We start from the raw sequence: 25,870 nt of genomic DNA on the forward strand, positions 1-25,870 counted from the left end.
TATGAACACAGACAACATAACTAAACTTCAGATTCATGCATTCAAACTCAAGATCCATCGATTAAAATGCTTAAACTTAAATTAAACGGTAACTGCAACTTTACTTCTACTGGCTGACATGCAAGGTGATAATCACGGCGCAGAAAATGAACTCATGCACGAAAATTTGACTAACTTAGCTACAACTTCAAATCAACAACTCCCGAATAGAAAACACTTAGAAATTGAAAGCAACAACTAAATCTAACCTCCCTAGGCAGAATGAAGCAAACTCAAACCAAAGTGACATGCGAAATAGAAACTTCATAACGTAAATGTTGGAAAATAATAAAGTACTTCAAAAGAGCAACAACGATGAGTGTTTGCAGAATAACTAGTTGATGAAAACAAGTAAACTTTAACTAAGAAAGCGATTAAGATTGTTTGTGCCACTCCGGGCGATGATACTACTACACTGCTACGATAACTGGCTGGAACGACGGACTGATGACTTCTCCGGCAAACTCTGGACGTCAAGTGACCATGGCTGTGGCGAGGAACGAGAGGTAAGATAATGCTGAAGGATGGATCTTCTAGAGAGAACTCTACTAAGTGTGATTGTCAAACTCCGAACCGAACTCCTTCTCTCTCTCCAAATGGCTTCTTTTATAGGGAGGCTTGCCCTTGCTTTTAGGGTAGACTTCTCCCGCATTTTGACCTTTTTGCCCTTGTAAAATAATCATCTCAGCTATCCCCCTTCTCCATCTCGAGCCTTTTCTGTGGCATGCATTCTGGTCAGTATCGCATCCTTCTAGTGCCCTTTTCACTTTCGTCACACGAATCGTCACCTACTGACTTGGATCCTTCAATCCTGCACACTTAAGCAACTGTTTTGCAGATAATACATGTATTTCACGACATACTGACCAGTAACCAAGGCTTAGAATACGACTTATCGTTGTAAGGTATGCTGATTTTGAAATATGTGTTATATTCATATATAACACATATTGCTAAGTCAGATAGATAGAAAGATAGTTACCATTAAAAATGGCGAAGGAACTAGTGAAGTGTAAACATCATGGAAGAATGAATGAGACTCCCATATTTAAATTATGGTATGATATATTCCCACTATTTTTTATAGTTGGGTTCTAGTGTTTGGATCAACTGTTTTTCTTCAACTAATGGTTTGACAATTCATTTATTCCAAACTAGCCATTTACACGCATATATGATATGATATATAAATCATTTAATTATTTATATGAATTATTCCATCTTCCAAATACCGATCAATAACCGTTGACTTCTACTTCAAAATGTTTTGTTCTACAAACAAACACAATTAGTCAACACAATGTTTTGTTCTACATAATAAGTTAATAACAATAGCATTAAATATGATATACTAAATTGTAATTAACATAAATATATTCATCTAAACAGTAGCTAAATTGGGTTAAGCCAAGCTGTCATTTCAATGTAATATCAGCCAACATTTCCCTAACTAGCAATCTCCCTTTTGAGAAATTATTGTTTCCACCACCACCACCACTAGTAGTCACTATCGCCCCACTAACCCTAGATTTTTTGCTTCTCATCATCGATCGGACCATCTCTCGCACATAATCCATCCTCCACGGACGAGTCATTTGCAAACTCGATACGACCTCACTCATGGAGGGCCGACTACTCTCCTCGGGTGACACACATCGCGCCGCCACCCCTAAGAGGTTCGTAATCGCACGTCTCGTGTACATCGAAGAAGACCGAATCCTCTTGTCACAAATCTCCAATCCCCGGTGTTGGAAAGAAAAAAATTGGGAATCAAATATTAATTTGGTCCCATAAATTAGGGAACACGGTATTTACTTTTAATTGATACTAGGGCAAATCTTTACCATGTATAGAGATTGGCATCGTGTATTTAGTCTGCCTCCAAATTAAGTTGTTGAATGAATAAAATCAAGTCTTTCAACATGGTATCACGAGCATGGTTTTCGATCTCAATCGGTGAACTCAGAATTTGATTCATCATTGTTCGATACCTTCCTCAAACCTCTGACCAAAACCAGGGCAAAAATCAATACCTACAAAACATGTCAGACGACGAAGAGAAGAAACCCAACATAGACGATTCAAGATTGAGAATGAGTAAACATGTTACTCTGGCAGTCAAGCTCAATGGGAACAACTATCCACTCTGGCAGAAATTGATGAGGATAGCCATTGGAGGAAGACGAGCAAATCGACACATCACGGGCATACCAGCACCACCGGAACCGGGAGGGAAGGGCTATACCGAATGGGAAGAAACTGACATGATCGTATTCTCATGGATAGTCGACAATATTGAAACTGATATTGTTGTGGACTTCGCGCACCACCAAACTACACAGGCTCTATGGGAGAGTCTGTTTGTCACCTTCGCGAGCACCTCCGATCCATACCTGTTATACGATTTGGAGGAAAAAGCGAGTAAGACATTGCAAGGAGATCAGGGGCTAAGACATTGCAAGGAGATCAGGGGCTCGAAACTTACTGGCGACGCCTCCATGGAATCTGGATAGAGATAGATCGATGCGAAAATCGCCCAATCGATTGTTGCGACAAAGGGGTTGGGCAATTTCGAACCTACATTGGAACAAGGCGATTGTTCAAATTCCTCACTGGATTGAATAAGCGATACGACGGAATTCGGTGAGATATCCTTAAAGAACATCCACTGCCCTCAGCCAAAAACGCATATGGGCGGGTGAAACGAGAGGCTACGCGGCTCAAAATTATGCCGCCGGCAGCAAACTCGGATCTCCCAACCGGCGCGACTAATGACGACTCATCATCGGGCGGAGTAGGGCTCGGTTTCTCTGCCCGAAATCAGTAACAACAACGCCCCAACCAACCTCCACCACCACGCACTGCCAGACCCAACCGCAGGGGAGGATTCAAGCCGGACAAGTCGAAGATGTGGTGCTCTCATTGTGGGAAACAAAAGCATACCAGGGAGTCGTGCTTCCTCTTGGTCGGATTTCCCGACTGGTGGGACGAAAATCAGAAGGCTAAAGCCCGATTAGCGATTGGGATGGAGGATGGTGGAGGCGACGGACTATTCCCGGCTGGAGGGGGCAACCGTGAGGCTGCCAACCCTCGGGGAAGAAGCGGGGATGCTGATTCCCGGACCGGTGGAGGCGGCAGACGTGGAGAGACGTCGGAAGTAATCGGGGAAGCGGCGTTCGCCGAGAGGAAAGGAGGCGGCGTTGCGTATGGAGGTAACGGGTTAGGGCTGTTAAGCTCTAATCCCCCCAATTTTTTACATCCAGGTCCCCCATTTTTAAATGATACTAAAATAGGACCCCATCATATGCCAAATGTTTTTTCTGCCCCCTGTGAAAATTATTGTGTTCAGTTCAGCCCCCAGCATGTAAAAAATTGTAAATCAACCCCTAATTTGCCTGAAATATCATATGTGACCCCAAATCCCTTTGCACCCCTAGAAAAAATATCTTCTGCATATATGGCCCAAAGTAGAACTAATCTTAAGGAGAGTGGGTGGATATTTGATTTTGGTGCTACAAATACGATGTCATATGATAAAAATGATTTTTTAGAGTTTAATGATACCACAAAAAGTTCAATCCAAACTGCTGATGGGGAATGTACAGCTATTAGTGGGAGTGGGACAATAGAAATTTCGCTGACCCTGAAACTCTCTAACTGCCTTTATGTGCCCAAATTATGCCATAAACTCATGTCCATTATTCATGTAACTAAAGAGCTCAATTGTACACTACTGCTGCATCCCAATTTCTGTGTATTACAGGATATCAGGACGAGGAGGATAATTAGGCGTGGCACTGAGCGTCAAGGCCTCTACTACGTGGATGCGATTACTCAACAAGGTGGCACCGCGACGCTTGCTCACGGATCTGCTAATCGAGAAGCCTGGTTGTGGCACCACAGATTGGGACATCCATCCTCGGGTTATCTTAAAATTCTTTTTCCCAAATTTTCTAAGTTTAAAGACATTTCGTGTGAACCTTGTGTTTTGGCTAAAAGCCACAGACAATCTTTCAAGGCTAGTGAGACACAAGTTAAAGATATTTTTTCTTTGGTGCATGCTGATGTGTGGGGCCCAGCGCCTATTACTGGTGATCATGGCTTTAGATATTTTCTCATATTTTTGGATGATTGCACGAGATTGACTTGGATATATTTTCTGAAAAATAAATCTGAAGTTTTTGAAAAATTTGTCTCATTCTTCACTTTAATTCAAACACAATTCCAAACTCCTATCAAGATCCTTCGATCGGATAATGGTAGGAAAATTGTTAACAAGGAGATGGCGGAGTTTTTTAGGAGTAAAGGTCTAGTTCATCAAACAACTTGCCCTTATACCCCTAAACAAAATGGAGTAGCAGAACAAAAAAATAGGCTAATCTTAGAAGTCACCCGAGCCCTGTTCTTCGATTCAAATGTTCCAAAATACCTTTGGCCCGAAGCTGTTGCTACTGCCGTGTACTTAATCAACCATCTTCCTACTAAAATTTTGGGTATGAAAACCCCCCTGCAGGTACTATCAGCTCTTACTAAAATTCCTGCACCTCTTACTCTTCCCCTTAGAGTCTTTGGTTACTCTGTTTATGTACATATTCCCAAACATGAAAGAAGTAAGTTTTCTGCGTGCGCTCTTAAATGTGTTTTTTTGGGATATGGGATTAACCAGAAGGGATACCGTTGCTATGACCCAGTTTCTAGGAAAATAATAACAACCATGAACTGTAATTTCCTGGAATGTGAGTATTTTTTCCCAGCCCAGACTCGGGGTCAGGGGGAGAGTTATGATAGCCAGGGGGAGAATCCGAGTGATAGCATTAGACCCCTTAGTTGGGTTGTGTCGCCACAATCAGGTGACTCGACTGTGGGACCAACAGAGCAAGCTAGTGTCACCGCTGAGCCAATCCGGTCTTCTATGGAGCCTCCTCAGCCGCCTACACCACATTTAGATCCTCCTCCAGTGATATCTGAGGTAATTCCTGAAACTAGCTCAGGTAGTACAACTGTTATCCCTGACAGTTCTGGTGTAGAAGAGAATGCAACGATTGACGGTGACACAGGGCGATATATACTCCCGCCAAGAAGCACCCGTGGTATACCAGCTAAGCGCTACAGCCCTGAAAGGACTAGCTCAAGAAGCCGGTACTCAGTGGCAAATCTGGCTAAGTGATGCGAAGCATATTTTCTATATTATTCCCCTTAGAGCTTTACATTTTTATGTAATTATGACTCATCAAATTATTGTTTTCATCGATTTTTAGGTTGTAAAAAGCTTATTAGAGCTCACTCAAACATTCCATCGAACATTTGGTGTGCTGTGCAAAAGACAAGTGAAGAATTTTCGTTGAGGCATTTCATCGAACAATTGGTGTGCACTGTGTTTTAACACAACAAACAGCAGCTGCTGAGTCACCTCTCCAGAAACGAACCTCATGACTCAACCACAAACTGAGCCGGCTCTCCGCCGATTGGGTGCCCCGACGAACCCGGCGACCCGCGGAAGTGCTTCGCGCAGCAAAGCTCCACCCGCCCGGGTGAGTTTCATACCAACAAATACACCCGCCCGGGCAGCTTCTTCAAGGCGTGAAGAGTCCAGAGAGGGCTGATTTTATGTCACCCGTCCGGGTGAATTTTCAGCTTCGAAATATACCCGGCCGGGTAAGATTCGGAAGGCGTGAAGAGTCCAGAGAGGGGTGATTTTATGTCACCCGGCCGGGTGAATTTGTAGTTTCGAAATATACCCGGCCGGGTAGAGCAATTCTAACTGCATCTCTGCAGTTTCTTGGGCGGTTGGCTGGGAATAAAAAAAAGTAGACGAAGAGAGAGAAAGTGGGGGGAACGAATCTGAAGAAAAGGAAAGGGGTGAGAATTTAGAGTGGATTGATACGTGTTTGGTTGGGGAAGTTGCAAAAGGAAGAATTCTCCAAAGTCAAAATCATCATCTTCAAGTTCCATGGTTTCAAGGATTTCCATCTCCATTATCTTTGTTCTTAGTTTGATCATGTTAGGCTAAGAATATTGTGTTGCTCCAAACATGTGTTAGACAATGTAATTTTGTGATTTATCCTATGTTCGTTTCTATTTCATACTCGTTTTTTCTACTTGCTCTTTGAATTAATCTATCTCTTTAGGTGCATCTTTAGTGATAGTTTTGCAATCTTATTTTAATGCCTCTTTAGCTTGAAATAAGATGGATCAAAGTAGTTTTAGATTATCAATTGGATTTGTTTAGATGACAGATTGATAATGGATGTTGAGCACTTTATGAAACTGTTTCTTTGAATCTCGCGCTTCCGTAGGATTTTTAGAATTGTGGAATTTGGTTTTAGAAATATGTGTTTAGCTATTCTTTGACCATTTGTGTTTAGCATGTTTAGTGCCTACACTTTAGTTTGTTCTTATTTGTCCCGAATGTTATGAAATAGAATAGAATTTTTAAGATAAATCCTCTTGTTGTCTACAATTGTTTGGAGTAACTTTCGTCTCTCTTGTGCATTTTGAAATTTAAACTCTGTCTCTTTTGTTTTAAAATCTTTCTCCATTCAAAAACCTTCTTCTTAAATGTTTTTTTTATTGTTTGTGAGTTAGACAAACTTGCCTTCCCTGTGGATCGACACCTTAAATTACTACACACGAAGCTGTAAATTTACAGTAAAGTGGTAATATTTGGGTTAATTAATTGAACTTGAGTGCAAAATTATTTTGTGTTGATAGACCTAAAATTACACACCAAGTTTTGGCGTCGTTGCCGGGGAAGGCAATAGGTTATTTAACTTCTAGTTTGTTAATTTGTGTTTTATTTTATTTGATCTTTCTTTTTATTTTGTAGGTACTTACTTTGTGTTCTTGGGAGTGATAGCCATCTACCACGTCTGGACTTGAAGACGAAGGAGTGTTTATATTAGGTGATGTCTTTCTAATTTTTAGTTTAGTGATATATTAGTTTAGTTTAGTTTATACAAAGCACACACATTTTATAAGACTAACCCCGAAGTTGTCGAGATGTCTCGCTTTCGGTAGGAGTAGTATATTTGTGTTGTGTTTGGTTTATTTTCTGTTGTATAGGTATTCTATAAAATCAAAAACAGAAAAACGAAAATCAGTGGATGCAAACCAGATCTAAGGGTACACCGCAATTTGGGTTATTGATATATCATAGAAGAGGACAGAATTCCACTGTGATTGGTACACATCAAGACGTTGAGGGTAGTAGTGATTCAGAAGTTGAGTCTATGGCTGAAGACGACAATAATGTTCCACCACCCATGGGAAGGTTTGGCGACATCCTCAGATCGGGAATTAATCACCCGGGAGAGTTTGCCTATGCACATGATAATGTTAACATCCCACCTCACTACATTAGTTTGGTGAACGGTGGAAATCTTTTCCATGGACGAGATGAAGAAGATCCGATGAGTTATTTGAATGCCTTTTATGAATTGACGAACTCTCATAGACCTCCAAATGTAGAGCATCATCGGATTAAGAGAGCATTATTTCCTTTCTCATTGAGAGAGAAAGCAAGAGAATGGTACGACTCATTACCGGGCTACAACATAGCGACATTTGAGGAGTTGAAATCGAAATTCCTTTTGGAATATAACTCTCCAATGAAGATCGAGAAGTTGAGAGAGGAGATCACTTCATTCCGGCAAAAGTATGATGAGTCATTTGCCGAAGCTTGGAAGAGGTTTACAGATTTGCTAAGGAAATGCCCAAGCCATGGTCTAGCTCCGGGGCATGATCTTTTGAAGTTCTACAAAGGACTCAATAATGAAGGCACGGGATTAGTTACCGCAGGTTCAAGTGGAAACTTAGATGATTTGACACATGATGAAGTGAGAGCCTTATTTCAGAGATTAGCAAACAATCAGAGGAATTGGCATAATCCAAGAAGAGCGGCTGATAAGGCAGGAGATACATTTGGTGCTACCAAGGATGCAGAGAGAGTGACAGCAATAGAGGCCCAATTGGCGGATATAAGCACTCAAATGTCTTCAATGACAAATGCTATCAAATCTTTTCAATTCACTCCTCAACCTCAAGCAGTGGCTGTGTTGAAGTGTGGTTTGTGCCAAGGTGGACATCATACTGATCAATGTCCAAGTCTTCAAGGACCATCGGTGGAGGACGTGAATTACATTGGTAACAACCGTCAAGGTTTCAACCAAGGTAATCAATATAGCAATCAACAGATTTGGAGACCTCAACAAGGATACTGGAATCAAGTTGGTTCTAGCAACACTGCAGGAAATCAATGGAGAAGTAATACCCAACCTCCGGGTTTTGAGAAGAAGTCATCACAAGAAGATCAATTGGGACAGATTTTCTCTTTTATGACTAAAAGTCAAAAGGAGAATGAGAATTTCAGAGATAAAACTGTGGAGAAGTTTGGACAACTCGAGGCTACTATGATGACTCTTGAGACTCAAATTGGGCAGCTTGCTACATCATCTCATACAAGAATTCCTGCAACTATTCCGAGTGATACTGTGCCCAATCCCAAAGGCAATGAACATTGCAAGGTAGTTACATTGAGAAGTGGTCGTGAGTTGGGTTCGACACCATTAATGGACGGCCAAGGTACTTCCGGCATCTCACACGCAGGGGCGGATGAGATGTTAGGCTTGCATTCCTCGCATGCAGGGGCGGACGAGGCATGTAAGGGAAGTCCCGAGTTGGTGCATGGGGCCCAACATGGTCAAGAACAGGCTGCATCCGGCAGCAAGGAATATGGTGTAGAATCTGATTCTAGTGGAAAGTTTTCAGCAGAAGAGAAAGAAAAGAAGATAGTAGAGATGGAATCAAAGAGAAAGATGATGACAAGTCCGGCACAAGATCCTAAGAGCAAGTTTAACTTTCCAGATCATATTCCTCCTCCACCATATCCACCCAAGAGGAAGAAAAGAGTCCCAAAAGAGAAAAGTTTTGAGTGGATGATGAATGTAATCCGAAAAGTGAATGTGGATGTGTCATTAGTGGACCTCTTCACTAATTTTCCCAAGTTCTCCAAGTTTTTCAAGGATATGATGGCAAACAAGGAGAAACTACAAGATGAGGGGATAGTGGCTTTGAGCATGAATTGCTCACAATTGATTTCAGGAATGATGCCAATGAAGAAGAGGGACCCCGGAAGTTGTGTGATTCCTTGTGAGATCGGCAACACAATCTTCACAAAATGCTTATTGGATCAAGGATCGGGGATCTCACTTATGGCGTTGAAAACTACACGTGCCATTGGACTAGAGGATAGGATGGAGCCTATAGACATTGCTCTACAATTGGCTGATCACTCGATAGTAAAGCCTAGTGGAATAGTAGAGGATGTCTTGGTCAAAGTTGACAAATTCATCATCCCTGTTGACTTTATAGTCTTGGATATGCCCGAGGACAAAGAGGTACCAATTCTATTTGGTAGACCATTTCTTGCCACGGGAGATGTGTTGCTTGGAGCTAAAGACAACTCTGTCACATTCAGAATTAATGGTGAGCAAGTGACCATTAATGTGGAGAAGACAATGAAGCACCCTAGTGATGCCAATGCGTGTTTTAGAGTTGATGTCCTTGATAAATGCATATTTGACAAGATGTGTTGCTCATCAAGAATTGAAGGAAGTGTATATGAGAAAGGGAGTTTGGAGAGAGATTTTGGTTCGACAATCAAAGTAAATTTTGATGAAACAGAAGATTATCAAGTTGATCAACCAAATCTGGAAAATGAATGCGTGGTGGATACTTTTGTGGCAGATGTGAGACCTTCAGTTGAAGTACCACCAAAGTTAGAATTGAAGCCCCTCCCGAAAAATTTGAAATATGCCTTCCTTGGTGATGATGAAACTTTACCAGTTGTGGTATCGGCTGAGTTGAATAATGAAGAAGAATCCAAGTTAATAGAGCTACTTAAGTTGCACAAGCAAGCTCTAGGATGGTCTATAGCCGATATCAAAGGAATTAGCCCGGCAATATGTATGCATAAAATCTTGATGGAAGATGGAGCTAAGCCGGTAAGAGAGAGACAAAGAAGGTTGAACCCACTTATGCAAGAAGTGGTGGAAAAAGAAGTGAAGAAATTGTTGAAATTTGGGATGATCTATCCTATATCCGATAGCGAGTGGGTTAGCCCAGTACAATGTGTACCCAAGAAAGGAGGAATAACCGTGACAGTCAATGAAAAGAATGAAGTCTTAGCAACTCGATTGGTGAACTCATGGAGAGTTTGTATGGACTACAGAAGATTGAATAAGGCGACTAGAAAAGATCATTTTCCGTTGCCATTTTTGGATCAGTTGCTTGATAGGATTGCGGGTTATTCTCATTACTGTTTCTTGGATGGATATTCGGGGTATAATCAGATTGCAATTGCCCCGGAAGATCAAGAAAAGACGAAATTCACTTGCCCTATTGGAACTTATGCCTTCCGCCGGATGTCGTTTGGTTTGTGCAATGCTCCGGCTACATTTCAACGTTGTATGATGGCAATATTCTCCGACATGAATGAGGATATTATGGAGATCTTCATGGATGATTTTTCCGTGTTTGGCTCATCTTTTGACTGTTGTTTACACAACTTGGGTCGTGTGCTACAAAGATGTGAAGAGTCGAATCTAGTGCTTAATTGGGAGAAATGTCAATTTATGGTGAAGGAAGGTATTGTTTTGGGACACAAGGTGTCGGAGTTGGGATTGGAGATGGATAAGGCTAAGATTGAAGTAATCTCTAAGTTACCTCCTCCAACAAATGTGAAGGGCATCCGTAGTTTTCTTGGTCATGCGGGATTCTACCGAAGATTCATAAAAGATTTTTCAAAAATTGCAAAACCTCTTTGCAATCTACTTGAGAAGGATGCCAAGTTCGTCTTCGATGATAAATGCCTTGAGGCATTTGATTTGCTCAAGAAGAAGCTAGTCGAAGCTCCTATTATTATCACACCTGATTGGTCGAAACCATTTGAGTTGATGTGTGATGCTTCGGACTACGCTGTGGGAGCCGTTTTAGGCCAAAGAAGAGAGAAAGTCCTACATGCCATCTACTATGCTAGCAAGGTACTCAATGATGCCCAATTGAACTACACCACGACGGAGAAGGAAATGTTAGCAGTTGTGTATGCTTTTGAGAAGTTTCGTGCATATTTACTTGGCACGAAGGTGGTAGTGTTCACGGACCATTCAGCTATCAAATATTTGATGAACAAGAAAGATGCAAAACCTCGTTTGGTGAGATGGGTCCTATTATTACAAGAATTTGATGTGGAAATCAAAGATAAAAAGGGGACCGAGAATTTGGTAGCTGATCATCTTTCTAGATTAGAAGGCGTGGAAGAGACGGAAGATGAGAAAAAGAAAAGGATCAATGAAAAATTTCCCGATGAACAAGTTTTTCAAGTGGAGGCTCAGGAAACATATGTGCCGTGGTTTGCTAACTTGGCAAACTACATTGTTACGGGCATTATACCCGAAGGGTTGTCTTCTAACCAAAAGAAGAAATTTTTTAGTGACACCCGTATGTATGTTTGGGAAGATCCATTTCTCTTCCGTATTTGCAGTGATGGAGTCATTCGAAGGTGTGTTGGAGAGCATGAGCACCTTCAGATTTTGTCTGCTTGCCATGATTCTGAGTATGGCGGCCATTTCGGAGCACGTCGAACTGCATTTAAAGTGCTTCAGTCCGGATTCTTTTGGCCATCTATCTTCAAGGATGCAAAAGCCTATGTAGAGAGATGTGACAGTTGCCAAAGAACCGGCAATATTTCGTGGAGAAATGAAATGCCAATGAATAATATTCACGAGGTAGAACTCTTTGATGTTTGGGGAATAGACTTCATGGGACCGTTCCCCAAGTCAAATGGGCAACAATACATTCTTGTAGCTGTCGATTATGTCTCTAAGTGGGTAGAGGCAGTGGCCTCGGCAACCAATGATGCCAAAGTTGTGTTGAAGTTCATCAAGAAGCATATCTTTAATCGCTTTGGGACACCATGAGCTATAATCAGTGATGGAGGAACTCATTTTTGTAACAAGCTGTTCGAAAACCTCCTAGGAAAATATGGTGTCCAACACAAGGTTGCTACCCCTTATCATCCCCAAACTAGTGGCCAAGTTGAATCTCCAATCGAGAGATAAAACGGGTGCTTGAGAAAGTTGTAAAGCCGTCTCGGAAGGATTGGACTCAAAAGCTAGATGATGCTTTATGGGCATATCGAACGGCATATAAGACCCCGATTGGAACTTCTCCATACAAGTTGGTGTTTGGAAAAGCTTGTCATTGCCGGTGGAACTTAAGCATAAAGCTTATTGGGCTTTGCAAAAGCTTAATTTGGACTATGATGCTGCAGCAGAGAAGAGAATGTTTGACATGAATGAAATGGATGAGTTTAGGCTTCGTGCATATGAGAGTGTTGATCTCTACAAGGAGCGTGCTAAAAAGATACATGATGCAGCCGTTAAGCCTCGTCATTTCCATGAAGGACAGTTGGTCCTATTGTACAACTCTCGGCTGAAACTCTTTCCGGGCAAGCTCAAGTCAAGATGGTGGGGTCCTTATGTGGTGCACAAGGTGTATCCCTATGGTGCTGTTGATATTCGAGATCAGAAAAATGACAATCTTTGGAAGGTGAATGGCCAACGCTTGAAGGCATATGTTGGAAGTGAAAGTGGTATGGAAGCAAGAGAAGTGGCTGCACTAGTGGAACCGAAAGTGTAGATCAAGGATGAAGAAAGTCGAGCCAACGACTATAAACAAAGGCGCTGATTGGGAGGCAACCCAAGTTTTATTTTTCTTTTATTTTTATTATCATATGTTGGAGGTTTTGTTTGCTCAATTCTTTCCTCTAACATTTATTTTAAATTGAGTGTTTCTTTTTGTGTGTTTTATCTTTTGTTTCTTGTGTGTAGGAGCAACATGGAGATAGGACTCATATTGGAGCTTGTTAGGAAGCACACTTGCAAAGCAATATACACCCACCCTCCCACCCGAATGCACTATGGATATCATGCCAAGTTTGGGGGAGTCTTCTTTTCCCTTTACTTTTTATGTTCTTTTTGCTTGCATTGAGGACAATGAAGTATTCAAGTTTGGGGGGGTTGAATGAGTCTCTATGTATGAAGCATGTTTGTGGGGTGTATTATTTGCTAAATGTGTTTTTGAATCAATGTAATTGACGGGTGCATGCTTTATCTTCGGCTTTCTGGTTGGGAAATCTTGCTTGATTTTACTTGATCTTTGAAGCTCAGGATGGATGGAATTTGTGCATTGATTTATTTGAAAGAGCATTTTGTGATTACAACCGATTTCTTGAGTTGAGGAGAGTATGAAAGTCACATGTCTTTTGGAAATTATCTTGGATCGATTTGCTTTATTGAGTACGTGCTTGCATTCATGTGTGTCAATGATAGGGGAAGATAAGGCATTAGGATGAACTCCATGACCAAATGATCACATGCCTAGTCCAACATATGATCCCCTAGAAGCCACTTTGAGCGTAATCTCTATTGTTTTGTGCAAACACTTAGCCAATCACCTAGCTACTAAAATAAGCCTCATTTTAGCCTCGTCATTGATCCTTGCTACTTTTTGAGTGCTAAATACAAGTTTTGTGCTTTGTTGATTGAGTTGTGAGTGTTGGGTGGTGTTCTATAAAAGTGTAGAGATTTTGAGACTCGATGTAATGTATAATTGAGAATGAAGTTCTTAGTAGAAATGAAAAAGACGGCCTCCAAAAATTGCAAAAGTCGAGGTCTTTTGAAAAAAAAAAAGAAAAAAAAAAAAAAAAAAGAGTTTGATGAAATAAAGATAGAGCTTTTATTTTTTTTTTTAAGATGTAATTTTGTCTTGAATGATCTCAAGTTTGGGGGAGTGAATATTTGGTTGTAAAGTCTTGTTAGTTGATTCTTTGGAAGGAAGTTGTAGGAGGGAAGAATTTGGCACTCAAATGTGTAGTTTTTTGAGCTCACTATCCATATTTATCCTACCTCATCCTTAGCCCCATTACAACCTATAATTAAGACCTTGGACCTTATTGTTGATACATTGTGGATGTTTTGTAAATAGCTTAGTAGAGTTGAAGAAGTTTGATTTGAAATCCGCGAGTCTATGTGATAAGTAATGCTTGACGAGTCAACGATGACGGTTTGAGTTGTAAGATCTTATGCTTGAACTTACTTTGAAGTGCACCTTGACTTGAAGTTCTAAGTGGATGGGTGAGTGTTCTTGATAGTGGGAAATCTTGATTGGAAAATGTTGGGGGTTTAGTATTTGTCATTCATGTCTTTACTTGATTCTTTGTGATGAAAACTTTTGAAATAAATTTTATGTGTTAAACTTTGTTGAGTTATTGTGCTTGAAATCAATCTTGCTCGAGGACAAGCAAAAGCTCAAGTTTGGGGGTATTTGATGCGAAGCATATTTTCTATATTATTCCCCTTAGTGTTTTACATTTTTATGTAATTATGACTCATCAAATTATTGTTTTCATCGATTTTTAGGTTGTAAAAAGCTTATTAGAGCTCACTCAAACATTCCATCGAACATTTGGTGTGCTGTGCAAAAGACAAGTGAAGAATTTTCGTTGAGGCATTTCATCGAACAATTGGTGTGCACTGTGTTTTAACACAACAAACAGCAGCTGCTGAGTCACCTCTCCAGAAACGAACCTCACGACTCAACCACAAACTGAGCCGGCTCTCCGCCGATTGGGTGCCCCGACGAACCCGGCGACCCGCGGAAGTGCTTCGCGCAGCAAAGCTCCACCCGCCCGGGTGAGTTTCATACCAACAAATACACCCGCCCGGGCAGCTTCTTCAAGGCGTGAAGAGTCCAGAGAGGGCTGATTTTATGTCACCCGTCCGGGTGAATTTTCAGCTTCGAAATATACCCGGCCGGGTAAGATTCGGAAGGCGTGAAGAGTCCAGAGAGGGGTGATTTTATGTCACCCGGCCGGGTGAATTTGTAGTTTCGAAATATACCCGGCCGGGTAGAGCAATTCTAACTGCATCTCTGCAGTTTCTTGGGCGGTTGGCTGGGAATAAAAAAAAGTAGACGAAGAGAGAGAAAGTGGGGGGAACGAATCTGAAGAAAAGGAAAGGGGTGAGAATTTAGAGTGGATTGATACGTGTTTGGTTGGGGAAGTTGCAAAAGGAAGAATTCTCCAAAGTCAAAATCATCATCTTCAAGTTCCATGGTTTCAAGGATTTCCATCTCCATTATCTTTGTTCTTAGTTTGATCATGTTAGGCTAAGAATATTGTGTTGCTCCAAACATGTGTTAGACAATGTAATTTTGTGATTTATCCTATGTTCGTTTCTATTTCATACTCGTTTTTTCTACTTGCTCTTTGAATTAATCTATCTCTTTAGGTGCATCTTTAGTGATAGTTTTGCAATCTTATTTTAATGCCTCTTTAGCTTGAAATAAGATGGATCAAAGTAGTTTTAGATTATCAATTGGATTTGTTTAGATGACAGATTGATAATGGATGTTGAGCACTTTATGAAACTGTTTCTTTGAATCTCGCGCTTCCGTAGGATTTTTAGAATTGTGGAATTTGGTTTTAGAAATATGTGTTTAGCTATTCTTTGACCATTTGTGTTTAGCATGTTTAGTGCCTACACTTTAGTTTGTTCTTATTTGTCCCGAATGTTATGAAATAGAATAGAATTTTTAAGATAAATCCTCTTGTTGTCTACAATTGTTTGGAGTAACTTTCGTCTCTCTTGTGCATTTTGAAATTTAAACTCTGTCTCTTTTGTTTTAAAATCTTTCTCCATTCAAAAACCTTCTTCTTAAATGTTTTTTTTATTGTTTGTGAGTTAGACAAACTTGCCTTCCCTGTGGATCGACACCTTAAATTACTACACACGAAGCTGTAAATTTACAGTAAAGTGGTAATATTTGGGTTAATTAATTGAACTTGAGTGCAAAATTATTTTGTGTTGATAGACCTAAAATTACACACCACTAAGGCAAATCTAAGTGAGATGGCGAGGGCGTTTATAGCAGAACTTTATGAAGAAGAGGAGCTCCCTCGGACAGCAGAGGAAGCCATGAAAATTCCCCATTGGAGAGAGGCAATGCTGGTAGAGATGAAAGCTCTGATGAAGAACAAAATATGGGAACTGTGCCTGAAACCAGAGGGAATCCGCACTGAGGGGTGCCGATGGGTCTTCACCATCAAAAGGAGACCAGATGGATCGATTGAACGGTATAAAGCAAGGCTGGTAGCAAAGGGGTACACCCAAACATACGGGGTTGATTATGCTGAGACATTCTCACCTGTGGCAAAATGAGTACTATTCGGGTACTATTTTTTATAGCGGCTAACAGAGAATGGCCGCTACACCAGTTTGATGTGACGAATGCATTCTTACATGGAGAGTTGTCGAAGCCTATTTACATGGAGGCACCACCGGGTTTTACAGGGGAATTCGGAGGAGGAAAAGTCTGTAAGCTGAAAAAGACTTTGTATGGACTCAAACAGTCACCTCGAGCTTGGTTTGGGAGATTCACAGAGGTGATGAAGAAGTATGGGTACAAACAGAGCAACTCAAATCACACAATTTTCCTGAAAAAGAGAGAAGGAAAGATTACATGCTTAATCATCTATGTGGATGATATGATACTCACGGGAGATGATGAGGATGAGATCGACTAGTTGAGGAAAAATTTGTTTGCCGAATTTCAGATGAAGGACTTGGGCTTACTAAAGTATTTCCTAGGGATAGAAGTATTGAGGTCAAGAGAAGGAATCTTCATCAGCCAGAGAAAGTATGTGCTCGATCTTCTGGCAGAGACAGGACTGCTTGACTGTAAGCCAGCCGACACTCCTATGGTACAAAACCATGGTCTCCAGATAGTTGAAGGAGCTAAGGCAACCCCTCACACGAGGTACCAACGTCTAGTAGGGAAGATGATCTACTTATCCCATACCAGACCTGACATTGCTTATGCAGTAGGAGTGGTTAGCCAGTCCATGCATGCACCTCAAGCGGCTCACTGGGAAGCAGCTTTGAGGATTGTTCGGTACTTGAAGGGAACACCGGGACATGGGATTATGTTTGAAAAACATGGGCACCTGGAAATGCATGGCTTCACGGATGTTGATTGGGCTGGAAATCCAAATGATAGAAAGTCGACTGCCGAATATCTTACCTTTGTAGGAGGTAATCTTGTCACTTGGCGGAGCAAGAAGCAAAAAGTAGTGGCTTTGTCGAGCGCCGAGGCTGAATTTCGAGGGATTAGGAGTGGGCTGACTGAGATCCTATGGCTAAAGAAGTTAATGACGGAACTGGATTTGGCTTCACAAGGGTCGTGTAAACTGTTCTGTGACAACAAGGCGGTTATCAGTATATCTGAGAACCCAGTCCAACATGATCGAACAAAGCATATAGAGGTAGATCGGCACTTCATCAAAGATAATATTGAAGCGAAGGTGGTGGAAATTCCTTTTGTTAGATCTGAAGACCAACTGGCAAACATTCTCACAAAGGTTGTAGATTCAAGAAGTTTTCACTGAGTATTGTGCAAGTTAAGAATGGCTGATCCCATTACTTAACTTGAGGAGGACTGTTGGAAAAAAAATAAATTGGGAATCAAATATTAATTTGGTCCCATAAATTAGGGAACACGGTATTTACTTTTAATTAATACTAGGGCAAATCTTAACCATGTATAGAGATTGGCATCGTGTATTTAGTCTGCCTCCATTGGTCATTGTAAATTAAGTTGTTGAATGAATAAAATCAAGTCTTTCAACACCCGGCCCTGCTGGATCAGGGGAGGGCCCAATCCACAATCGAGGTCGGGGATTGGGTCAAGTCAATGACTCTCCTCGCGGAGACGAGCTCCAACAAAACGACGCCGTAGCTGAAGACGTCGATTTTGGCCGTGAGTACCCCCGGGGTGGTGTAGCCAGGGTCAATGTACCCGATGGTCCCCGCGGGGAGCTTGCTGTCCACGTCATCGCACAATCTTGCCGCGAGGCCGAAATCGGCCAACCTGGCATTCCACGTGGCATCTAGTAATATGTTGGCCGATTTGACGTCGTGGTGGACGTGCTGGGGTTTGAGTCGTGGAGGTGGCGGAGGGCGGCGGCGAGCTGGAGGGCGACGGCGAGGCGCCTCGGCCAGGGTGGAGGGGAGGGGGAGAGGTGGAGGAGGTGGTGGAGGGTGCCGTTGGGCATGAAGTCGGTGACGATGATGTTGTTGGAGGGGGTGGCGCCGAGGAAGGTGATGGTGCATGGATTGGGGGTGATGGTGGACAGAATGAGGGCTTCGTTGCGGAGCTTGGAGTCGTCGACGGATTGCTTCTTCACGGCGACGACGCGGCCGTCTTTCAAGACGCCGCTGTATACGCTGCCGTGGCTGCCTTTTCCGATCAGCCGCGACAGAGAGAATCCGTCGGTCGCGTCTTCCATTTCTTGCGCTTTAAACGAGTACATTTTTCTTTTGTTTTCCATCGTAAAAAGTTTAGAAAATAAGTTTAGAATGTTATTCCAACATGCACTTGAGCAAATGTTATAATTTCAGAACACAAACCAAATGACAAAAAAGTAAAAAGAATCTCACCCACCACACGACTTTGTAATAGCAAAAGTTATAATTTCGAAACACAATTCTAAATAAAAGAAAAAAAGCATCTCTTCATCCAGAGAGAGAGAGAGCGAGAGAAAGAGATGATTAGCAGCTTTAGCAAGCCACCCAAGAATCATTACATAACAATATGGGCTACAAATGTGAAAAAGTATGTCCATAGCAGGAAATGAAACTAAACTCTACACATGCAACATTGACTACATAAATGAAGACTGTTTCTAGTAAAGTAACAACCAACTTGTAGGAGGCAACAGATTAATCACTCGACGTACAATAAACCTAGCATTTTCGAGTGATAACCACCTCGGGTGAGTCATTCGCCAGAACTCCTAATTTCGGGCGAGGACTACCAGGCGCACATGGCACTAACTTTAGGAGAGATGATGGCCGCTTACAATTGAATTACAAGGATCAAAAGCGAAAACAGAAACACAAGCAACACAAGGAGATGCATTGTAGCACATGACCGCTTGACCAGTCTGGCTTTCTCTCCACATAAGGGGAGTATTTTTTATTATCAGCATGCTTCCTCAGTTGAGAGGAGTGGTTAGAATTTGGCACACACAACAAGAAGTCGAGAATGATTACTCTACATATGAAGCTGGTTGGAGAGAGAATCCTGACCAGAACTTGTTTCCTTGAGTTTCAGGGAAAGATTAGCCAACTGTTGATCGAGGTCTCTGCTCTTGGCACGTTGATGGTTAGAAGATATCTGCTGTTTTGCTTGCAGCAGCTTCTGCTGCTGCTGATACAGGCCTCGCAGTCTTCCTGCTTCTCTCTCCAATACGTCATGCTCGACTGTACATGCATCCGAAAATGAGGTATAGAAATATATGGATAAACTTCCAGTACTTAAAACAAAATGTCACAAGATTTATAGGAAGATACTATCAACCACTTAAAAAGAAGGGGGTCGTATTTCAATAGATAAGTCAAGATCTTCCTATGCATTTTAGAACTTCTTTAATTTCAATGCCATGGAGTGACCTCACGCCCTAAACAGAGGATGCCAAACAGTAGAAAGAGCACTATTACTTTACCAAGCTTCAAGTTGAGACCAGTTCGAAACAACTAACACGTCAAACTGCAAGTGAAAATACAACAACAATGGACCCATTTACTTCATAAACCTCCTATCTCACACCTGGTTCTTTGTTTTGTTTACATAACTGAAATACCCATCAGCAAACAATATGTAAATTTTATTGAACTGACTGTACACTACAGAACAAAATTTTATGTACTAGTACTTTTGAATGCAACTAGGCAAACTTGATGAAGAAGCACATCTATCAATAATGAATACAGTAGGCGGAAACTCACAATATTTGATCCGCTGCTCCTGAGATAAACTTTCTAACCGTTGCTTCAGGGCTTTATTTTCCATGCTGAGAATAAGGTTTTGCTGGTTGAGAAATTCAAGCTCAGCAGAAATTTCAGAGCCTTCTGCCTGCAACTATGAAAGCATAGTCAAATCCCAAATCTGAACTATAAGCAGATTATACACCATTTTAGGACTTGTAAGCACTGTCATACTTGCCTGTAGAGTTTGAACGTGTCTTTCAAGTTCAGCTATGTATTGAAGCTTCCGCACACGAGAACGTTGAGCGAATTGCCTGCATTAGGCATTTACAAACCCATCGGGTATATTAAAGATAACAGAAAATTGTCTGAAAAAAATGGCAGCTTCAGAAAATGCACCAAATTCTTTAGTGAAGGGCCTTTACATTTTTCAATCTTGTGATCAGAATATGAGTAAAAATAAAAAACAAAAAAACATAGCAAATGGAAGAGTATCTATGCCTTAAGATTCATCTCATTAACAGATCCACTGGAGCTCAATATGTTTACCTAGCAAAACATAAGAGATAAAAGCAGTAGACTACATTCAGATCCATAAAGCAAAGCATTGTCACACTCACATGCATCCATATAGACCACTAATCTTTAAATTTGCAAAGAATTAGAGGCCCATGCAAACACTTAAACACTATATATCCCACAACTTATAGGGGCTTGAGCATCAACATACGTTAAAGCCTGTGACACTAAACAAACAACTAATTAGATTATATTACGACTCATTTTAGATAGTTCTGAAAAGAAATCTCACGGTCAGGTAACAAATATCAAGAATATAAATTTTGACATTTTTATCCAAACTTTCCACCTTACAGAAATCAGTTATTACGTCGTAAGAACAAAGTGATCAGGTTTTTTCTTAAAAGAAGAAAATTATCTTTGAAAAGAGAACTCGTCCATTTGTAATAGGGATTGGGATGAGAACTTAGCTACCTATGTCAGTGCAGCTAAGATAAAACTAGAGCAAAACTTGTACCCACGGTAAATACAAATACTCCTTACTACTAATATAGCATGATCAACGTGATCATCTATCATTGCAGAGGTTGTTCAAGGAATTTCAAGACACATGTTTCAACAATTTTCTGCTCAGCCAGTCACTTCACTTTCAGTTAAGAAAAATTCACTGGGTTTTGAATCATATAACTATATATATGATTCATTTATATATATTTGAGACAGAATAATGCCTATCAAAAGCATCAGACAGACAATAACAAACTACACCTCATAATTGGGGTGATTACTAATAAACAAAGATATCACCATGCACAAGTAAGATAGTTGATAAATGTCCTTAAATTGATGCCCTTAAAAGTATATAAGGATTCAATCATGCATTTCACAATAGAAGCATAGTAGTGAAGTTAAAACTAATAGTAAGAGGAAACACATCTTACAAAGGGTAAGGAAACACAAAAAGTGAACTTGAAGTTCAAACTTTAACTTAAAACCACTCAATTTATAAATGAAGAGGGGTGCACTTACTGCTTGGCTCGTTTTGTGTCTGTATCTGATGCCAGATTCTTAACATGGGTGTCTTTTTTCTCAGATGGGCCTTTTGGGTCTTGAGAAACAGATTCAACATCTGACTTTTGAGCAGATGAAGTTGGATTTCTATCAGCGTCTAGCGAGGAGTTCACTGATCCGGCATTCTGGATGGTGGCAACATTCCTAGAAGGAATGCCACGAGGAGGTGCAATCGAATTCACAGGTGCATCCCATGGCTTGTTCTTGGTTTTGCCAGAAGGGTTTGGATCCAAATAGAAAGAACTTTGCCGCATGTCCCTATGAAAGTCAAAGTCTTGAGATCCCCATAAAGGCAATGGAATCATATTCTTGAACTTGATATCATCTTGAGTTGCATAGTTCATGCTTCCAGCATTAGCTGTATCGATATATGCAAAAGAGTCACTTGATGAGCGACGATGACCTCCTTTACGCAAAGGCGTTTCTGGTTCATCGAGGAGTTCATCTAACCAAGATGGTTGTTCCTCTATCAAAAAACTTTCAGAAGAAGTACGTTGATGATGTGGATTTCCTTCTCTGGGCTTTGGAAGAGATTTTGGACCAATCACTGAAGTAGGAATGTATTCAGTATATGATGGAGAGATGCTAGGAAATGGACTTTTAGGAGGCAATAATGGATTCTTCCCATTATACATCATGTTTCTAACGGTAGATGGTCCCTTGGAGTTTGCCATAGTTGAGGAGACCAGTACCTATAACAAACATTTAACATATAACATGAGAATTGTACATTCCGAAGTGAACACTAGACCAGGAGACATCAAAACACATGGTTGCAGCATTATCTAAGAACAAAAAGAAGGCAGAAGAATCACTGAATAAAAATGACTAAACAACAACAATTTTCTATGAAGATCAACCCTTTCTTGAAATACAAAAGAATTTCAACAGTATTAAGATGTAAGAAACTAAAGTAATTTCCTCCCAATCGGATTAAGAGTTCTGTTTGAGATTTGCAAACCAAATCTAAACGGCTAGTTCCACAAAACCTATTTTGATTTTTGTTGTGATTCTGAGAGGATCATGGTTGACTAAGAAAGAAACCCAGGTTGCAGCTTCATCTCCATCACATTTTCCATAACATGAGAAGACACATTCTTTTGGCAAATATAAATCACTTCTTCATAATGGGTTTCTTCAAGACAAGCTTTTTAAAAGGTTACAATTTCCACCTCAATTACATACATGATTGTTCTTGTACACACCAATTTTCAATAATTTTGAGATAGTTCGTTACATTGGTGTATGTTTTTGAGAATCTATGTTCTTTAGAAGTGATTATTAGGTTAATACTTTTATGGAGCACAGTGCAGTTCCTCTATGGAAACTTGGCTGCATGTGACTCCAACACCTTGCACCTCCTCTTTTTAATCCCATTGGTCACTTAGCAATTTCTTTGACAGCATTATCAAAGGTTCGTAATCACATCCTCTCCTTCTGCACTTCCCACCAACCAAAACCCTCTCACCTACACCCCTCAATCTTGCACGACATGAATCGTAAGATCAGTAGTGAAGACGCGCACCTGATGATAAATATCATAAACTGACTTGAACTTGATCTATAGAATTATATTTAAACAAAATTAAGGTCAAGTAACAGTGGTAGAAGCTCAGCAAAGCACCTCATTATTCCAACAAAAGAATGATTTTCAGTAAAAATAATACACAGAAGGCCTTAGATTCATCCAAAAAAGATGTTAGCATATAAGGAAACTTCACACCAGTGTGTAATTTAGTAACATAAATTTAAATCATCTTGAAACATAATTTTTGTTTGAAAAATATATTTATGTTCAGTTCTTTACTTACATTTTTTTGCAATGAATTGAAGACCAAGCAATAATAATTCTATAAAAAAGAAATATCTACAGATTAGATCATAGAAACTGTGAGATCTAACCCTAACCTTAATACTTATGGATATATATATTTGCAATCTCATATGCAAAAATTCAACAATATAAAAAATACTGGATTCCAATGAGTTTCTGCTTTGATTCATAGGATTTCATCTATTGTGGAGACCCCTATCCTTAGGCTCGCTTCTTTTATTGCCCACTGTCTTTGCCACTCTCTACAGTATTACAGTCTACCTATTGCAGTTAACTGGACTCTTACATGAAAATAACTTCCAATAACAGTTTTGACAACTCAACATGATTTGTTATCTTTGTTGCTTTCTACCAGTTTTATATAGACCCAGCACAAAACCACAAAGATCCTCCACCAGGTACCAACTGGCACATGCCTCCTTCATCTCACATAAAAACTTTTACAAAACAAATGATGTAAGATGCAGCAACTGCAGAGCAACCTATGAAAACACATGTTTAACCAGCTGAATAGCCAACAGGCTAAAACTACTATTGCATTTTTTCAACATTTGGACATAGAAAAGTGTAGGTAGGGAAGTGGGTTTGGAAAACATATCGAGAATAGAAACGTGAACAGTTAGTTTATTAAGAAAAAATCGGCGCAATTTACTTGGAACATAAACTCAGGTTTTAGCAGGCAAGAAGGAGAAACATCCATAATAATGTCAAAAATAAAAGAGTAAATGCTCCAGATATTAAATTGATACAATCAATCATATATATCCATCCCCATGGAAAACAATCAGTTGGAAGTCTTTTTTGCAAGCCAAACTAGAAAATTTGGGGGGCATTCATCATATTGAAATTTTGAATTACACAGGTTTTTTATAAACTATGCTCAACCAGATCTGGCAAACCCGTCTCTACACCACATTCAGTTTATGATATATTACCAAGTACCAGCAGAAGTTTAACAACATCAGTTCATGAGTTCTCGAAAGGGGAGAAACTAATCGCAATAACGTATCTTTATTTCCCTTTTCACCAATATGTCCGGAAAAAAAAATTTAATCATAACCCTGTTTTGTTTTGTAGTATATCATTTTTGAGTTGCCTCCATCTCCAATGACAGTAACTCCTTATTAATGCGACTAATAGAGCAATGATAAATCCCATTACAGCAGCTCAAAGCTATAAAATTAAAATCACACCATGTTCATATATTCAAGATAAGTATTGATACATCTAGGCCCAAAATGCCTCTTTTTTCTTCTTTCAGCAGTAACTCGAGAATGTGATTGACAATCATAACTACCTCTACTACCAATCAGCAAAGTCACAACTTACATTTACATCTAGAATAAAAATCATCGACCTGTGCTTATAATTTGTCAAAGTAGCTGGGAAACTAAAGGAGTTATAGAATAATATCACCACGATTTCCAGTAAAAACAATGCTACAAGATATCAATTTGAGAATATCTAGCTAAATAGAGATCCTCGTTTCTGGAAGCATCCAGTAATAATTTGTTTCGCAGCGAAAAAAAAATCTACTATAATCTTGATTTAAGCCCCTACACTAATCCTCTTTTAATCAGTCCTAATAATTCCGCTAGATGACATAGAATTAGTTCAAAATTTTGTCAAGCCACATTGTTTTGAAGCCTCACGAGCTAAAATCAGCGCAAGAGCAGACACAGAAAACAAAACCCCATAAAATGAAACTCAGAGCGAGCAATTAATCACGAATTAATCGATAGATTCGAGTTGAATGAATGCCTACCTTGGATAATTAGGTAGTAAGATCTTGACAATGTGAGATATAATCAACCAAAAGTTGAAAAAAAATCGACACACAAAAATAATTAATCCTAGGGTTTTGTTGTTCTCCGAAAGACCTCTGTGTGTGTGAGATGGTTTTTGGCTTCTTACTGTAAATTTCTCTCTCTACACTACTTGCTCTTTGCAGCTGGTTGACACCCTATTGTGAGGTGGAATAAGAAAATATTTTGCTTTAGCACTTCATATTTGGAAGAAATTTGCCAAACGCCCCAACTGCTTAAGCTGCAGTCATTTTTGTGAGGAGTAGAGTAAAATTGCTTCTTCAATTTTTTATAATTATAGAATTTTAAAATTGAACTACTTTTTAATAATAAAAAATTGAATAAGGATTTTTTATGCCTGTCATAAAATTAAGTGAGAATATTAAAGGTCAAATTATATTTAGAAAATTCATCAAAAATATATAATAAAGATATATATAAAAAATATGAGTATATGATAAGTTTAATAAAAATGTATACCCTTTTAAGGTATCGAGGGTATTTTCATCCAGAAAAACTTAGAAATAGTAAAAAAGTATTTTAAATGATATTAACCCATAATTGATGGACCTCAAATGATATTTTCAAAGTTCACGGACCTAAAATAATAATTTGGCAAAGTTCGTGCACCAAAAAATATGTTCCCTCTTATTTTAAAAGTTTATGACTTACATACAATTTGCCCTTAATTTTATAGGTTAACTTTTAAGATCACATAT

The 25,870-nt window shown here is 39.9% G+C and overlaps 1 protein-coding gene, 1 non-coding gene and 2 pseudogenes across 4 annotated transcripts; 1 reads left to right on the forward strand and 3 right to left on the reverse strand.

Moving 5' to 3' along the window:
• Positions 1-1,454: 1,454 nt before the first annotated feature.
• Positions 1,455-18,466, reverse strand: LOC148933517 (serine/threonine-protein kinase-like protein At5g23170; annotated as a pseudogene).
• On the forward strand, positions 7,143-12,735 carry LOC148933518 (uncharacterized; annotated as a pseudogene).
• LOC125202866 (small nucleolar RNA R71) lies at positions 7,659-7,765 on the reverse strand. Its single transcript, XR_007173204.2, has one exon. It is a non-coding gene; the product is annotated as a small nucleolar RNA R71 (small nucleolar RNA).
• A 235-nt stretch (positions 18,467-18,701) lies between the features above and the next one.
• On the reverse strand, positions 18,702-25,328 carry LOC125222615 (uncharacterized protein At4g06598-like). Of its 3 annotated transcripts, none has more exons than XM_048125326.2 (6): positions 25,112-25,328; positions 22,806-23,037; positions 21,471-22,204; positions 20,161-20,236; positions 19,944-20,076; positions 18,702-19,418 (listed from the first exon to the last, which is right to left on the reverse strand). In XM_048125326.2, exons 2-6 carry the CDS (start codon positions 22,887-22,889, stop codon positions 19,210-19,212), a joined length of 1,236 nt encoding a protein of 411 aa, XP_047981283.1. In that variant the 5' UTR covers positions 22,890-23,037; positions 25,112-25,328; the 3' UTR covers positions 18,702-19,209. The 3 variants fall into 3 exon arrangements, with proteins under 3 accessions (XP_047981283.1, XP_088919078.1, XP_047981285.1); XM_089062952.1 differs by having other exon boundaries at positions 19,944-20,066; positions 20,157-20,236; XM_048125328.2 differs by lacking the exon at positions 22,806-23,037.
• Positions 25,329-25,870: the final 542 nt, after the last annotated feature.

This window comes from Salvia hispanica, chromosome 1 (genome assembly GCF_029641045.1).
Source record: "Salvia hispanica isolate PSC_SH4W2 chromosome 1, Shi_PSC_v1, whole genome shotgun sequence".
Lineage (NCBI taxonomy): Eukaryota > Viridiplantae > Streptophyta > Magnoliopsida > Lamiales > Lamiaceae > Salvia > Salvia hispanica.